At 42.4% G+C, this 17,728-nt stretch overlaps 1 protein-coding gene across 6 annotated transcripts in view; it reads left to right on the top strand.

Moving 5' to 3' along the window:
- Ddx31 (DEAD-box helicase 31) overlaps window positions 1-17,728 on the top strand; it is a 70,827-nt gene that overhangs the window by 8,662 nt on the left and 44,437 nt on the right. For all 6 annotated transcript variants that reach the window (XM_087899802.1, XM_087899801.1, XM_087899800.1 and 3 more), the window contains exons 7-13: window positions 6,376-6,420; window positions 8,248-8,289; window positions 9,337-9,401; window positions 11,052-11,171; window positions 11,306-11,412; window positions 12,405-12,613; window positions 13,256-13,432. In XM_087899802.1, the coding sequence (XP_087755928.1) occupies window positions 6,376-6,420; window positions 8,248-8,289; window positions 9,337-9,401; window positions 11,052-11,171; window positions 11,306-11,412; window positions 12,405-12,613; window positions 13,256-13,432 (765 nt within the window). The remainder of the gene's footprint in view (window positions 1-6,375; window positions 6,421-8,247; window positions 8,290-9,336; window positions 9,402-11,051; window positions 11,172-11,305; window positions 11,413-12,404; window positions 12,614-13,255; window positions 13,433-17,728) is intronic.

The following is a 17,728-nucleotide window of genomic DNA, read 5'->3' as shown; positions in this document are numbered from 1 at the left end:
CCTTACAGGTTCCAGTGTGTTTACTTTTGCATGGAAAGAGCTGGACTTTCTATTTAACATGGTGATTTATCAGTACTGACTGGAAATGAGTGCCCAATAGTGGGTTTAGCAGTCAGACTGCTACACAGCCAACATTATCTAGATTTTGTTCTTAGTTGTGAAACATGGTTAATGCCTGGACCAGACTAGCTAAAAGTTGGATTGAAAAGTCTAATTGGCTGCTGTAAGCTGTGGGCACACACTTCATCTTACAGCCCAAACTTTCTCACAGGTGGCAGTGCCGTTACTTTCACTTCTTTCACTTGAGAGACAGTGATGAAATCCAAAATAGGGTGTTGGGTGAGTGCACACTGACAGAGGTCTTGCTTCAGACACACAGAAGTGGACGTGCCTCAGACCTAACTGATGAGAGTACAGTAGGTTGCTGTTACATTGTAGAGTGAAGTCTTGGGTAAATTATTGAATCAGTAAATAAGAGAAGATAAGTGAGGAGCTGTAATAGCCAGCACTTAGCAAACTGTTACTGGCATGGATCATCAGCGGCTGGAGTGGGTTGCTGACAGTAAGATGAGAAATGGTATCTCTCTGTGGCCTTCAAGTGTCCATACAGGGACTTCTGAACGGATGGGAAAGAATAACTAACAGGAAGCCCCAGTGGCTGCTTTCTAGACAGTCTTCTGAAGGACATGGTACTGTGTAGTTTGTTTTTGTTATCACTGTTGTTGTGTACCTAAAATGAATTTAATTTAAAGGAAACAAAACCAATTAATGAGACAAAACCAATTAAGGATGCTTGGTGAAAATTCCTGCCTGGCAGTCTTTGAGAGTGTTTAGGGCATAAACGAAAAGTACTGAAGAATTTTCACAGAGCATGACAAAGGAAGCATGGCAGTGACATACATGGGATCCAGGGTGAACAGAGTTAGTTATAGAACTTGTCCATTTTTAATTTTTTTGTAAAAGCCTGAGCTTTTAAAATGAATAGGTTAAAATGTGTTTAAAAGTAGAGTTTCTTTATAACTTTGTAAACTTGAACAAGTGTTCCTGCTGTGTTAGCTGAAGAAATGCAGGCACCAGAGCTGCATGCTGTGATTGGTTCATAACAAACTAGAATGGCGCTAGCTAATTGTGGGCCTTTCCTTTTCTGTCATTTGAGAAAGAGTCTCTTGTAGCTAGACTTGAACTCTTAGTCTTCCTGCCTCTATCTTCCATGGACTGAAGTGTGAACATGTGTCACCATGTCTTTCTCAGCAATTTTTTAATTAAATATTCTATCTAACATGTTATACATACATATAATGTATTTGGAGCTGGCTCCTCCTCTGTGCCCCCTACTTTTCCCTCCCAACCCCTACCCCCCCCAAATCTAATGCCCACTTAGCACTGCCTCTATGTGTGTGCATGCATGTGTGCTGATTTGTTTTTGTCAATTTGACAAATCTAGACCTATCTGGGAAGAGGGAATCTCAGTGGAGGAATTGCCTCCATCCAATTAGCCTGGAGGCAAGTCTGTGGGGGTGTTGTCTTGATTAGTAATGACATCGTGGACCCAGCCCACTGTGTGTTGCCATTCCTAGGCAGATGGTCCTGGGTGGTATAAGAAAGCAGGCTGAACATATTTCCCTGGCCTGGAGCCATCAACTCCTGCCTCCAGGTTCCTCCCTTGACTTCACTTCATGATGGAATGTAAACTAAGCCTACTTGGTTTTGGTTGATGTCTTATCACAGCAGTAGAAAGGAAACTAAGACAACATATATGAGTGTGGGTCAGCAAATTGTTTTTCTCTGAGGTAGATAAGGGAAGAATTCTATTTTCTAGGGGTAAATGACTTTATTCCATTAAGAACTTTATGGAGAGCTGATTCATATATGGTGAGTGCATAGCCTTGTCCCTAGCATACAATCAGAGGAGAATGAATGTAACTTGCTGATGTTTGTGTCCAGATCTCACCCTTAAGATTCTAGGCTAATTTTCTGCTAGGGGTTTTTGTTTGTTTTTTTCTTTATATCAAGTTGCAGCATTTGACAGTATTTGAGCTGGAGTGAATCTTACAGTTCCAGCCCAGCACTCCTAGATGTTCACTGAGAGCAAGAGATGAGATGACATACACATCTGGCAGGTTGAGTTTCTGCTCAAACCCTGGCCTGAGTGGTGGTTTTAGTTTTATTTCAAATGCTGGGACTGAGCCCAGGGCCTGCACATGTTCAATTTACTCTCTGTATAATTGGGCAGATCCTTTTGTGCCTTTGTTCCCAGGTTATGGCAAGACAGAGTAAACTGCTCATGTAAAGTGTTGAGACCTAGCATTTGGAGTTGGTCACTAAATATTAGCTGTTAACATCAATACTGTACTATGACCATTTCAAACGATGATTAGATCTGCTTTTATATTCAGAAGTATTAAAAACAGGTGTGTGGTTGTACATTTGCTCAGGATCACTAAGACCAAAGATTGAAATGTTTTGTAAAAATGGTTTTCCAAGGTGGGCATGGTGGTGCACTTTTTTTTTGTTTTTTTTTTGTTTTTTTTTGTTTTTTGAGACAGGACTTATCTGTATAGCCTGTCCTGGCACTCACTCTGTAGACCGGGCTGGCCTCAAACTCACAGAGATCCACCTGCCTTGCCTCCCGAGTGCTGGGATTAAAGGTGTGTACCACTATCACCTGGTTGGGTTGTTTATTTTTTGTTTTTGAGACAGAGTTTCTTTGTGAATCAGTCTAGGCTGACCTGGAACTCACTCTGTAGACCAAGCCAGGTGATGGTAGCACACATCCTTAATCCCAGCACCTGAGAGGCAGAGGCAGGCTGCTCTCTGCGTTGAGGCCAGAGTCTACAGAGCGAGTTCCAGGACAGCCAGGACTGTTACACGGAGAACTCCTGTCTAAAGCAAACAAATAAATAAGCAAATAGCAAACAAAATGGTTTTCCAAACTGAACGTGGTGACACATGTCTGTATTTCTGGAGGATGGTGTTTTAAAAACAGCTAGACCTATACAGTCAAGACCCTATCTCAAAAAAAAAAAAAAGAAAGAAAAAAGAAAAAGAAAGAAGTTTTTCTAAGTTCCAATTTGAAGATTTGTATATTTCATTGTATGTGCATGGGTGTTTTTGTCTGCATGTATGTTTGTTCAAAATGCCTGGTCCTATAGAATTCAGAAGAGAGTATCAGATCCGTAGAGCTAGAATCACAGCGACCCACCTCATGTGGACAAGTATATGTGTGCATGTGTACAGGTGTGAGTGTGTCTGCATGTCTGCAAGAGTAGCAAGCCTCATAACTGCTGAGCCATCTATCCCCTGTAAGCATCAATTTAATTCAGGTTTTCTAGTTCTATTCAGTGTAACTCTTGTAATTCATCATGAAATGATGGGACCTGGAAGCCGTAAGCAGCTAGTTCTGGACCCTGGTCTGTTCCCAGCCTAGGGGCTGGCGTGGAGTAGGCATCTTCAGTATTTGCTCTCTCCCAGTTATTTTGGCTTTGTCTCTGATTTTTTAACATCACATCCGTCTTGCTTCATGTACTCACGCCCTGTGAGGAATTGATGTTTCTTTCTTCTTGTCTGTGTAGTAACACCTTTTGAAATGTCAGAATCTCCTATCGTCACATGGTGGCACATTAATCCTGTTGTACTAGCATGTTTACTGTTCCTTGCTGGGGCTCCAGTGCAGTCTCACAAAGTTGGTATTGAGTATAGACTACTCGGGTTTGAATTCTAAATCCTCCTCTCCTGAGTAAATGTTTCCAATGCAGAACATGAAAGCCAGACTCTAATTGGATTTGCTGCTGAGCCCATCCTTCACTCTCACAAGTTGCTTGCTCATGCTCTCTGAGCCCTTGAAGAGAGAGGCACCATTGACACAGTACCTTCTTTACATTACTTTGGATTTTTATTATTGTTGTTTAGATACAGTATGTCTGAAAAATTAAGATATTCGAAGAATTCCATTTATCTATTGGGTGGAAACAAAGCCTCGCCTTCTGCAGATTCTCAGGATACCTCCTGAAGCAGGGTGTCTCTTTCAAAGAACAGCCTGTCACATCTGTCAAACAGGACTGCATACTTCCTTTTTGCCTTTTTATGTAAAGTCATTTGTTTCTGTGTTGTACTAAGCACACACATGTTTATATATGATGTCATTTGCCTTTTTGATACAGGGTGTGATCCAAGCCACCCTCACTCAGTCCTCCTGGAATTGCAGTTCTGTGCTTGTCATGCCTTGGGTGGTTTCTCACTGTGCCACATTGACCTGCTCTTGTTGTTTGCTTGTATTGCTGCTTTGTGGCAGGGTCTCTTGTAGCTCTGATCCCTGCTCCTCCTTCTGTCTTCCATTATGTGTCATAAATACTGGGTCATGCCTATATCGGCGAGTGGCATTTATACATTATGTTCAGAAGACAACAGTTAAAATTCTGGACGTCTGTGAAATGTTCTTCAGCTTCTTTGCACACGTGTACATATAGGAATTCCCGGAAGTGGAATTTGTAGTTTTGTTTTAATAGGTAATGCCAAAGTTGATCTGTTAGGGTCTTTTACCAGTGTGTGCCCACTAGCAGTATAGTGTTTGGTTAGCCATGCCCAGTTGGCGGTCAGCTGCTTTACAAGTCTTTCTGTATTTGATTCTACTCCAGCCCCAGTTGCTCTTAGGACTTCTCTGTGTCAGTGCACAGCTTCCGGTTACTGCCCGAAGATGAAGGGGGTGTGTGTGCACAGCTTCCAGTTACTTCATGGGGGTCAGGTGGGGTGGTGGTGGTGATGCACAGTGTCCTGTTACAGCATGGGGGATGTGCTCCCACAGTATCATAGTGGCTTCTACACTTTTAAAGATACTTGGAATTGTCTGTGTGCAGCTCTGCTACCCACATTCCACATTTGTTAGGACTTCTTTATAGTCATTAACTCATCCAGGGAGCAGTCACTATGATATTGAATCTTCACGAAGGAGAGGGTACATTTTTCCTTTAAAAAAATATGTCCTTCACATGTGTTTTAATTGTTCTTCATATAGATTGTAATTTTTTGCTTTTTGTTTCTTGTTTGGTTTTGGTTTTTTGAGACAGGGTTTCTCTGTGTTTCTGGAACCACTCTGAAGACCAGGCTGGCCTCAAACTCAGAGATCTGCAAGCCTCTGCCTCCAGAGTGCTGGGATTAAAGGCACACATTTTGTAATTTTTTATATTGGAAGGCCATTGAAATTTGGTTGGTTTTCCTTTTTTTTTTATTTATTTTCCTTTGAGATAGGATCATGATATGTAATCCTGGAGGACTTGGAATTCCCTCTCGCTTGCTGCACTGCTCTGACTTCTTGAATACTGTGAGTGAATGTAGATGTATGCTGCTGCACCTGACCTGCTTCTTGTTGGTTTTGGAGACAGAATCTTGCTATGTAACCCTGGCTGACCTGGAACTCACTATAGTGACCAGATTGGCTTCAAACTCACAGAGATCTGCCTGCCTTTGCCTCCCAAGTGCTGAATTTAAAGGTGTGTGCCACCATACCTCACTTGGCTTTTGTTTTTTGTTTTTGTTTTTATTTTTTGTTTTTTCAAGACAAGGTTTCTCTTTGTTGTTTTGGAGCACATCTTGGAACTAGCTTTTGTAGACCAGGTTGGCCTTGAACCTACAGAGATCTACCTGCCTCTGCCTCCCAAGTGTTAGGATTAAAAGCATGCACCACCACTGCCCAGCTTGGCTTTTTTTTAAATGTATATTTTATCTGCATTTATGCTTGTATATCACATGTGTGCATTGTCTGTAGAGGCCAGGAGAGAGTCTTGGATCCCCTGGAACTAGAGTTACAGGCAGCTGTGAACCGTTATGTAGGTGCTGGGAACTGAGTCCTGCTCCTCTGGAAGAGCAGCCAGTGCTCTTAACCACTGAGTTATCTCTCCAGCCCCCACTGTCTATTGATTTTATATTTTGCAATCAGCTACTTGACTAAAATACCTTACTGATTCTGTTATAGTTTCCTCCATCTGAGATAAAATGATATCATCTCTTGTGATGATAATTTTGTTTTCCATTTTCAAGTTCTGTACATATTTCTTCCTCCTGTTTGGTTGAATGGGGCAGCTCTGTTGGCACAGTAGTCTGTCGTTGTAGGTGTCGTGAGCATTCCATAGAAATGTTTCTGATGTTTTTACCTGGCCACCCATAAATCTCATCTGTCTCAGTCTGACATTCGTTGGTCATCCTCATGGAATTAATCTCTCTCTCTCTCTCTCCCTCTCCTTTCTCCTGCCTCCTTCCTTTTCTCCCTTCTTCCTTTGAGGAAAGATCTCATAAAGCTCAAGCTAGCATCAAATTAAAAACTTGACTTTCCTACCTCAGCCTGTACCTGACACTCTCATTGACATTTTTTTCTACCAACAGCGCAGTGATGGCCCCTATGCTTTGGTCCTAGTGCCCACCAGAGAGGTAAGCAACTAGCTTGTAGGGTGAGGTTTGTGTGTGCACTTGAGAGGGCCTGTTGACTTGAAGTACTATCTCCACTTCCTTCCCTGCTAAACAAGCCACTGTGCATGCTTGCTTGCTTTCCATTTCTTTCTGGGAACCATTGTGCTGATTTCTGTTAAGGAGGGAGGTTTATGTGCTATTTGAAAATAATGAGCTAGGTATAAGAAAACATTTCTTCATTGTCAAAAAAAATGTAATGATACTTAAGTTAATGACCCTTCAAAAGGAATTTAAAGAATTGAATTTTTTGTTTGTTTGCTTTTTGAGACAGGCTTTTTCTGTGTAGCCTTGATTGTCCTGAAACTCACTCTTTAGACCAGTCTGACCTCTAACCCAGAGATCTGCCTGCCTCCCCAGTGCTAGGATTAAAGGTGTGGGCCACCACTGCTTGGGGAAGAATTGCATTTTTAAACTTTAAATATAAGAAAATAACTGAAAACATTTAGGTATAAAACTCAACCTTTTTTTTTTTTTAAATGAAGCTACTGTTAATTCTTCTTTGTGAGCATTAAGTAGAAATCACCTCTGTCAGAGCTGCAAGATGTGTTCACAGGGACAACTTCAGATGACTCCATTGAAAACTTACAGGAAAATGGAAATTTCCAGACAGCTTTCCCTCCCTATCTAGATTTTTTTTTATTTTATATTTTTAGTGTTTTGCCTGTGAACCACATGTGTGCAGAGCTCACAAGGCCAGAAGAGTGTGTCAGATCCCTGAAACTGAAGTTAGAGATGATTTTGAGCCACTATGTGAGTGCTGGAAACTGAACCTGGGTCCTCTGCAAGAGCAGCCAGTTAAGGAAAGGTTGATTTTGGCTTGTGGTTTTAGAGGATTCAGTCCATGATGGGCCGGCCCTGGGCACTTTGGACAATGGTGAGACATACATTGTGGTGGGAAGTTCTCTTATCTGTTGAGCCCTCTCTCCAGCCCCCTGGTCAGCCTTTCATCCAGCCTGCTCTGTCTGTCTCTGTTCTGTCCCGGAAGGAGCAGACACAGGGAGATGTCTCTAGTAGCACTCCCATTGTTTCCTTAGACCACCACCCACACTAGACATGTGGGACAACACAGAACCTCGGATGAAATTCCTTTTCTTAAAAAAAAAAAAAATTATTTATTTATTATGTATACAGTGTTCTGTCTGCGTGTATGCCCGCACGCCAGAAGAGGGCACCAGATCTCATTACAGATGGTTGTGAGCCACCATGTGGTTGCTGGGAATTGAACTCAGGACCTTTGGAAGAGCAGGCAATGCTCTTAACCTCTGAGCCATCTCTCCAGCCCTTGGATAAAATTCTGTAGGGGCTATTTAGGTGGTGTTTAAATGATTGTCACTTACATTAATTTCCTTGGCCTATATTCATTGGGGTCACTGGTTTGGTTTTGTAAATGTAGACGTGACCACCTCTATTTTCAGATAGCCTGCTGTAGCCTTAGTACATGGCCAAGTTCCCTGAGTGCTGGTCAGGCCACTGTTGTCCTATACTTGAACTTTTCTGTGTGACACGTTGGGAATTTGAGCCAGCAGAGGGAGCACAAAACATTATTTTTTGTATATCTAAGAAATATATGTGACGTCTTCACTCTCATTCCCTAAACTGACAGATTCCAAAGCCTGTTTAAGAAGAGAATATTTCCAGGATGGGTTTTCTCTGGAGGATTACTTGTTCTAAGCCTTGAGGTGTAGAATTACATCAGTTGTAAATTGATCAGTTTAGATCGTCTTTTCTTTAAAAGTGTGAAAAGGAAGCAAGGGCCCTGCTCACTGTCTCCAACTTTTAACATTACAGCTGGCTCTGCAAAGCTTCGACACTATCCAGAAGCTGCTCAGGGTAAGATAAGCCGTGAGGCTCTGTTGTCTTCCTTTCTGACATTGTGAGAAGAGCCATGTGGCACAGTCTGAACAGTCTAAGTTGTCAGAACGTGAGAAAGGCTCCTGACTCGTCTCGTCAATGTGTCTCTAGCTTCCCTAAGGACAGTTTCTAGGTTTCTCTGTACAGCCTTGGCTGTCCTAAAACTCACTTTATAGACCAGGCTGTCCTTGAACTCAGAGGTTCAATTGTCTCTGCCTCCTGAGCGCTAGGGCTAAAGGTGTGTACCACAACCACCCATCTCATAACTTTTGCTAGTAGTTGCTACAAGTTAAATGTTATTGTTGGCTCACTTTACTTGAAATGACTTAAAGACCCAGCCCAGGGAAAGCAGCAAAAACCTGTAAGAGCGTTTAGGAGAGAGAAGACAGCGGAGCCAAGGTTCAGCTCCCACAAAAGTTGGCCAGGAGTCTATTTTTCCTTTCTGTGATCTAATAGAGAGTGGGGAGTATATTGCTTAGGTTTTTTTTTTGTTTTTTGTTTTTTGTTTTTTTTTTTAAATTTTTTTATTTATTATGTATACAATATTCTGTCTGCATGTATGTCTGCAGGCTAGAAGACTGCATCAGACCTCATTACAGATGGTTGTGAGCCACCATGTGGTTGCCGGGAATTGAACTCAGGATCTTTGGAAGAGCAGGCAATGCTCTTAACCACTGAGCCATCTCTCCAGCGCACTTGCTTAGGTTTTTATCCCCCATCCCGCCTGCACAACAGTGAAATATATTTTCTATTTGGACACCATTAGAAAAAGCGGGGATGGGGGAGCAGCACTTGGGCTATTTCACAAGCTCACGTTTGTTCTGACAGTACTTCTGGTCTAGTGCTGCAGCTAATGACTGCAGGTACCTCGGTGCCACTAGGCTGCATCTGCACAGAAACTCCTCACACACTGCAAAGTCCAAGTCCCTGCTGCACACGGGCTTATGCTAGAAACTTAGGATCAGCTCTGCTTCTCAGGAAGGGGCTAAAAGTTTATGTTGATTGTGATGTGGTATTTTTATGTAGCCGTTCACCTGGATTGTCCCTGGAGTGTTGATGGGCGGAGAGAAGAGGAAATCGGAAAAAGCTAGGTAGGAGGAAGCGGGTTTCTTTATTCCCCTTGGAGTTTTTCTTGTTCAATAACTCTCGGTTCTTTCGCATGCAAGAGAGTCTCCTGTGCTACTGTGGTCCCAGGTCCTCACATGCAGAGACAGGCCAGGTCAGCAATCACCTCTAGACAGTGCTATTTATCACAGATTCCCTTCTGATATAGTTAGTGACAGTTCTGTGACCTGCTTAACCCATCCACTGAGTACCCCACAGGCCCCTTGTTTGATATGAACCCCTACATGTGACTCCTTTTGGTACATATTGAGAGTTTGGTTTTGCTGTTTAGATTTATAAAAACAAGATAGCTAGACCTTGGGGCCTGCATCTATGATCCCAGTACTTAGGAGGATGAGGCAGGAGATCAGGAGTTTCATGACTAGCTTCAGCTACATACTGGGTTCAGGACTAGCCTGAGTTACATGAGATTCTGTCTTTAAAATCAATAGCAACAGCAAACAGGATGATAATTTCCTTAATACTTAGGAAGGTCTTAGTGCATTGTTTCCTGGCTCTGCATTGGAGCTTGCAATGGATGCCATTAGAAAACTGTTAGATGGGTAAGTGGCACTTTAGCAGTTACACCAGTTCTTTGAATTGTCTGTAACTTGAGAGTGAACATAAAGCTTGACACTTAAAACATTGATCGGGTTAGATTCAGTTATAAACAGCAAAAATAGGGTGCAGGGTGCAGCTTCTCCATCTTTTTGTGTCCTTGTGGAGGCTTCCATTTGCAAGGTTACCTCATAGCATTGGATTGTTGCCAGAGCTTCAGCCATTACACTTTAGAAGTAACAAAAAATGTCATAGATCTCTGTCCAAAGGTGCCATATGTGATTACACATTCTTTATACTTTATTCCATAGCCAAAGCATAGGCACGTTGCCATACTTGACTGAAAACAGGAAAACCTAGCCAAGTAAGATTTGTGTTCTGTCTTCTGCTATAGAATAATGAGATTATGGTTGTTTGAGGAAGAGGAGGAAAGTTAATGATTTTTTTTTAAAAGGATGTGCTAGGGAAAGTTTGGAGGGGAGAGGAAATGAAAAATGGGGGTAGGTTTGACTAAGAGGCAGAGGCAGGCGGATCTCTGAGTTTGAGGCCAGCTTGGTATACAGAGCGAACTCTGGGACAGTTAGGGCTACACAGAGAAACCCTGTCTCAAAAACAAAACAAAACAAAAATTGATCCTTTAAAAAGAAAAGAAGCTGGGCAGTGCTGGCAGATACTTTTAATACTAGCCCTTGGGAGGCAGAGGCAGGCAGATCTCTGTAACTTTGAGGCCAGCCTGGTTCCAGGACAGGTTCTAAAACTACAGAGAAACTCTGTCTCAAAAAAAAGGAGAAAGAAGAGGAATGGCTAGATGCCCATCTATTCAGGATGTTCTAGAAAGATCTGTGAGTCAGAAAAAAAAAAAAACATTGGATCAAATGCTTAAAAATTCTTTCAAAGTAAAGTTAGTGTGATTCAGTGTAACTAAATCACAGAAGAATGAAACCTCACCTTTTTATTGTTTTCGCTTGAGGCTTTGACATTTGTGCTGGACACAGAATGACTATCTCCTTACCTGTTACTTGTATTTTTGTTGCTATACTGTTTGACCTATTTTCTTTTATGATACATTATTTAAACAGACTCCGCAAAGGCATAAATATCCTTATCTCAACTCCTGGGCGCCTGGTGGATCATATAAAATCCACAAAGAACATTCACTTTAGCCGAATACAGTGGCTGGTTGTGGATGAAGCAGACAGGTGAGCTTGGTCTAGGAAGCAGGGAAGGTGGAAGAAAGGGACTGTTTGTCCTGCCATCTTGGAGACAATTGTGTAGCCTGGTAGTGTCAGGTTTTCTCTTTACCTGGATTAAAGTTCTTCTCTTACAACTTCAGGATCTTGGATTTGGGTTTTGAGAAGGACATCACAGTGATTCTGAATGCTGTAAATGCTGAGTGTCAGAAACGGCAGAATGTCTTGCTGTCAGCGACACTCACAGAAGGTGAGTTGAGAAGGAACTGTGGACTGATGCCAGTGGGTGCCCCTCTTAGGGGGAAAGGACAGCCTTCTCTGTCCTGCTTGCCCAGCTCCTGAGGTCTAGGAGGAGTGAAGTGACTGCTGGTGTACACACCTGGGTGCACGGGAGACAGGATGGCCACCGTTTGGTTTTGCTGATGGTGAGGCAGAAGTCGGTCCCACCATACAGGTGATGCTCTCTCCTCAGCACTAGTTTTAGTGTGAGCACCCTTCTTTTTCATTAAGAGTCCACATTCTCTAGCTCCTTCTGACTCCTCTACCCCTGCAAGAAATTCTTGGCTGTTTTACAGATGGGAAAGTGAGCTTAGGAAACAGAACTGCTTCTCCAGTTTCATTCTGCATAAGGAGTCACTGTGTAGATGTGATCAGTGCCATGTGTGATTTAATTGATCTTGTAGGCCCCAATATGATACCTATGAGTTAGTTGTCATCTGCGTGACTTTGAAAATATTACTAAGAAACATTAGTCTTTAGAGATAATCTCTAGAAAAGGGATTATTGATCAAATAATATTTCTTTATCAAAAAATACTGCTTTGGCCAGGTGGTGGTGGCACATACCTTTAATCCCAGCACTCAGGAGGCAGAGGCAGGTGGATCTCTGTGAGTTCAAGGCCAGCCTGGTCTACAGAGCTAGTTCCAGGACAGGTTCCAAAGCTACAGAGAAACCCTGTCTCCAAAAACAAAAAACAAAAACAGAAAAAAATTTTTTTTTTTGCTTTATGCCCTCACTCTTTTGGGTAATGGTAGACATTAATTCAGTAAAGTCCCTAGGAAGATCTGCAGCCAAGAAGTCTATGGAACTGTTTTAATCTAAGGTTTTGTAGAGAACCTTTGGTAAAGTGAGGTACAGATAACTGATGAGGGCTAGAAAATGCTGAGTTTCCTGAAAAACCCAGGTGGTACTCTGGGGATGCATATGTAACCACCCTGTTTTGTCCTTTTTACTGTATCCAAGGGGTAACACGGCTAGCTGATATCAGTTTGCACAATCCAGTCAGTATCTCTGTCCTGGACAAAATTTGGGACCAGCCCAACCCTAAGGAAGATATTGGTACCCAGCTGGACAGCTTTGCCATACCAGAGAGTCTTGACCAGCATGTGGTGTTGGTTCCCAGTAAGCTGCGCCTTGTCTGCCTTGCAGCCTTCATCCTGCAGAAATGCAAGGTAGGACTGTGACTTAGATCTGGCCAGATTTGGGGAAGTAGCACATATTTCATTTGTGGTGGGTAAACATAACAGTGAGGTAAGGTCCCAAAACAGGAAAGGAAGGGGCAATTAACTTTGTTCTGAGTTAGTGCATTCATGTGTGTTGATTATGAATTCCAAAACAGTGGTGAAGAACCCGAGTTAAGGGCAGTGAGGGTCATAGCATTAAAGTTGAATATACCTTGTTGGGGCTAACAGGGGAATGTCATAGATGATAGAGGCATGCAGGAGCAAGGCATTTCTTGTAGACTCTTAGACCTGGTGTATTGGCTTACCAGATTCATAGAGTGACTCTGGGATATGAAATGATAGCTTTAGGAACTGCTGCACCCTGGGACTGTGGCCCGGAGTTACTGGTTAGTGACAGGCCCAAAGTATAAAGATCATTTGTTTTTCTCTTTGAGGTTGAGGTTCTTGTCATTTTCCTTTCTGTTGTCTTTGTGGAATGGAATATCAATGTTGGTATTTTTTAATAATTAAAGGTTGTTTCACTGTGTTTCCAAATCGGGGCCAGCATGTACATGTACCTTAGAGATGTGCTCGTTTTAGGGGCATCTATGCTTACGGCCATGTACTTACTTTCCCCATCTGTTTGTGTAGTTTGAGAAGGATCAGAAGATGATTGTCTTTTTCTCAAGTTGTGAGCTGGTAGAGTTCCACTACAGCCTCTTCCTTCACACCCTGTCTTGCCGCTCAGGGGCCCCCACTTCAGAGCAGCTACCATCTGCTTCCTGGCCACTGAAATTCCTTCGGCTGCACGGCAACATGGAGCAGGAGGTGAGCCCACTTTTCCCCACCCCACATTCCATGAGCCTGGTAGATAGAGAGCCCTGGTGCACTTGTGTCCTTTTAGGCTCTCCTGGGCCAGGAAAAAAACAGCCCAAAATGGAGGAGCTGCTGGTAGATGCTGGTGAGGGAGCCTATTGTTCCTTGGGCTCCTGCTCCGGAGCTCTCTTCCACCTGAGAGAGCTCACAGCCCGCTTGGCCTGTGTCTACCTCAGCCAGCTGTTACGGCAACTGAGTAGCACTAAGTAGCTGGCACCAGGGAAGGCTTTTGCCTTTTTAGTACCCAGTGTGTAATTAGGGCTTGATGTCTTCAAATTAAGAGCATTAATGGAGCTAAATTGTGGATCCCATATGGTACTGCTGAGCGCGGCGGCTGTCATTGTCAACAAGACACAGCGCTGCACTGTGAGCACTTTGGGCTGGGAGAGGGTACTGTACACCAAAAGGCTTTGGTCTCTCTCCTTCCCTGCAGAGTGAGCTTCCTGAAGAAGAGTACCCTTTCCTACTTTTAGATGATCTGTATAAACTTCACTCCTAGGCTCTTAACAAGGCTGTCCTGTGGGAATTGGGTGGTTTATGGGAGGGGCACCTCCCTTCAGATGGTCCGCAGGTTTGAAATAAGAACCATCTTGTGATAAGGTTTTGGGCATCTTAGAAAATTAGAAAGCTGCAAGTCAGGATACCATGGACGAGTACATGTTGAGAGCTAAAGAGACGGCAGTGGTCTGAGGTGATTGGAAACAAGTCCATTCCCTCATGGTTTTGTTCTTTGGCTTTAACAATTAAGGAAATGGAGCCCAGATAAGTGACCTTCCTGAAGGTCACTCATGGATACAACTTTTTTTGCCACTAGATCTATAGAAGTCACAAAATATTCTCGCCTTTGTTAGTTTCCTATTATACTTTTGACTCTTCAGTTGGTTGAGTCAATCGGTTTTGTTCTTGAGGACCATGTGTGGTTTTGGGTTTTGTTTTAAACTTGGTTTTTAATTCTCTGGGTACTTGCCAGTCCCAGAGTCATTCTGCATGGGTGTGGGGGAGGTGCTGAGTAACTTATATGGACCTCAAGGGGTTTCAGTAGATCAGAAAAGAGCCTCTAGGTAAATGATCTCAGACTGTTCATTTCATGGGTGATATGGTAGTCCTACATGGTGTTCCTTCTGGGAAAGACTGCTTGTGTTCTGGCTCTGACTTTGTCAGTTACTAACTCTCTAACTTGAGATAAGAATTTAAGCCCTCTGTACCTGTCTCCAGTTGTCCAGTGTAACGTGATAGTGGTATTTTCTTCATAGGGTTGGCCTACCATCTAGTTCATGCAGATGAACTTGATATGTAGTGAGTGCTCAGCAATAATTATCTGCTGATGGTCTTAATTTTATCTTTCTCAGGGATAGTTCAAGGTTCCTCACAACTTGGTAATTGTTAGTATTCAGTCTACACAGACTCCCCATAAGCTAAAAAGAAGGCAGGAGGTAGTATCCCTGCCTTTTGTCTTCTATCTATCAAAGTTAAGTGTATTTTTCTAGACTACTTCAAAGACCCCAGTTACATTTTCCTGGTGTGTTATCGGGTACAGTCCCAATACCTGGTAATGGTCTCTCTAGATGACTAGAGGCGTTACCATTTGGAGATGTGCCGTAGTGGTAATGAAAGCCCAAGAGTTTGGTAGGCTTTTCTCTTATCCAGTGTGTGAATGCATCATATCTAGTCTCTGAAACATTCTGGTTTTGTTTTAATGATACAGCTATAAATGTTACAGAGACCATGCAGCACATGTCTGTCCCATCCAGCTTGGACCCTGCTACATCCTTTTCTCCTCTAATCCTACAGGCAAGTTCCTTAACCTCTCCTACTTACATTGAGACTTGAAAAGTCCCTGGTACTATGTTCCTTGATGGAACCCTGAGCCAGGTGTGCCCTGGGGCTGTAGCCATGGGATAGATTGCATGTCCACAGATGACCAGAATTGTTCACCATATTGCAGTAGGGCTGTGCCAATGCCCACAGGGAGACATCCTCTCAGCATTGTTAGTAGCTTTTCTATTTTATCTGTTGATAGCAGGTCTAGCCAGATCTCAGGTGTCTGCTATGCCTCGACTTAGAGGCACACTTGGTGTGCATTCTTCAGTTCATGCTGAAGCCTCAGGATTCACTCACCTTTGCTCCTACGATCTTTTTTTTTTTTTTAATTAGCTAAGGGATCTACTGATGAGTATAGAAGCTTATTTTAGAGAGGCTCACTTGGTAACAAAACACTGGTCATGCAATAATGTTGTAACTGATTGACTGAATCCTATTTTACCTCATGAGATATTATAGTTTTTGGATTTTTTATTGACTGAGATGCTTACATTTGATTGGTGCATGATTAAAGCATATTATAGTATAGTGAGGCACCATGTTTATAAACCACATGTTTGGCTTTGTTGGGCATAGAAAGGGAAGTATTGAGGTATTACTGTGCTGATGGCATGCTTTAGTACAGGCTAATTTTATTTTTTTCTTTAATGTAGATACAAATTTTCTATAATTAAAATGTATAATTTTAGCTTAGTGTTATTATCAGTATTTTTGTTCTTTTGAGACAGCATCTCCCTCTGTAGCCCAGATTTGCCTATTATTCAGTTCAGTCTCAAACTACTTTGAGCTCAGAGAAGTCCTCCTTCCTATCTTCACTTCACAAGTACTGGGATTACAAATGTGAGTCAACCCTGACTTAGTAATTTTATAGATTGTGTGTGAGTATTGTTCGTATAAATATATGTGTTCTTGTGCAGGCCAGAGGTCACGTTGGGTGTGGCTCCTCAGGAGTCTTTTAACTTGTCTTTTGATTAGGGTCTTTCATTGGAACCTAGGGCTCACCAGTTAGACTATACTGTCTGGTCAGCAAATTCCAGGTATCTGTCTGCCTGTCTACTTCCGTAGTGTTGTGGTTGCAAGTGGTGACATGGATATCAGGGGCCAAACCCAGGTCCTCCTGCATGTGAAGGAGTACTACTGAGCTATTTCTCAAGCCCAGTTTCTATAAATTTTAATTTTAGAAGGTTGTCCTCTAAGAAAATTGGAATTACTTTATTCCTCTAGAACACAGCTTCTTAAACTGAATGTATGAGGCTGTAAAAATACAGCAGCACTAAACTCAAACGTAAGGTCCTTCACGTGACTTCACTGCAGCGTTGCTCTGTGGAATTGCAGTGCTTCTGCTGTGCATACAAAATCTTACTCTTATATAGAAACAATGGTTTCAATTATGGAAAATAAAGCCTTGTAATATTTTCCTATCTTTATTTTTTAGTATGTAAGTACCAAACTAATACATCTTTAAATTGTGTTTTGTTAAAATGTTTGATTTTAGAAATTGATATTTAAAGCCAGGTGGTGACGGCACATGCCTTTAATCCCAGCACTCAGGGAGGCAGAGGCAGGCAGATCTCTGTGAGTTCGAGGCCTGGTCTACACAGTGAGTTCCAGTATAACCAGAGATACACAGAGAAACCCTGTCTCGAGAAACAAAGAAAAAAAGAAGGAAGGAAGGAAGGAAGGAAGGAAGGAAGGAAGGAAGGAAGGAAGGAAGGAAGGAAGGAAAGAAAGAAAGAAAGAAAGAAAGAAATTTATGTTTAAGTTATTGGCTTGGGTTTTATAGAAAATCATTAAGTGAATTTTGGCTTGAGAAAATTTTCAGCAATTTCATGTGTGTAGGTGTGTGGCTGTGTGTGAGGGTGAGGGGATGTTCCTCAGAAACCCTCTACCAGGTCTTTACTGGGGAGCCCAGGTATCCACCGGTCTCCCCTTCCTTGACAAGTGTGTGCCACAATATCCAGCTTTTGTTGAGGTTCATGGCGTGGTTTCTGGGGAACTGAACGCAGGTCCTCGGATTTGTAGGCAAGAAAGCACTTCTGAACTAAGGCTGAGCATGTGTTTGTCATTTTATACTATGGGTTTCTGCAGCTGATATTCTCAACTCTGAAAAACAGCTGCTGATGCTTTTTGTTCTGTAATCAGGTACTCAGTCAAGATGGAATTCTTAGCATATAAGCAAGCACTTGTAGCTCATTAGTGCTCAGATTTGTTTAGTCTTGAGTAAATGAAGTTGCATGCCTAGCAAAGAATAGGGGTTTGTTTGGGGGGATTTGTTTGTTTGTTTGGTTGGTTGGTTGGTTCGTTTTGATTTGGTTTAATTTGGTTTCTATTTCTTTGCTTCTTTTGAGATATGGTCACATTATTTTCGGTACACATTCAGTTCCAAAGCTGCTTGGAACTTTGGTAGCTTGACCAGTCTAGCCTCAG

The sequence above is a fragment of the Myodes glareolus genome, chromosome 21 (assembly GCF_982192425.1).
Source record: "Myodes glareolus chromosome 21, mMyoGla1.1, whole genome shotgun sequence".
NCBI lineage: Eukaryota > Metazoa > Chordata > Mammalia > Rodentia > Cricetidae > Myodes > Myodes glareolus.
The sequence above is the reverse complement of the archived record's forward strand: the minus strand, read 5'-3'. Positions and strand labels throughout refer to the sequence as shown.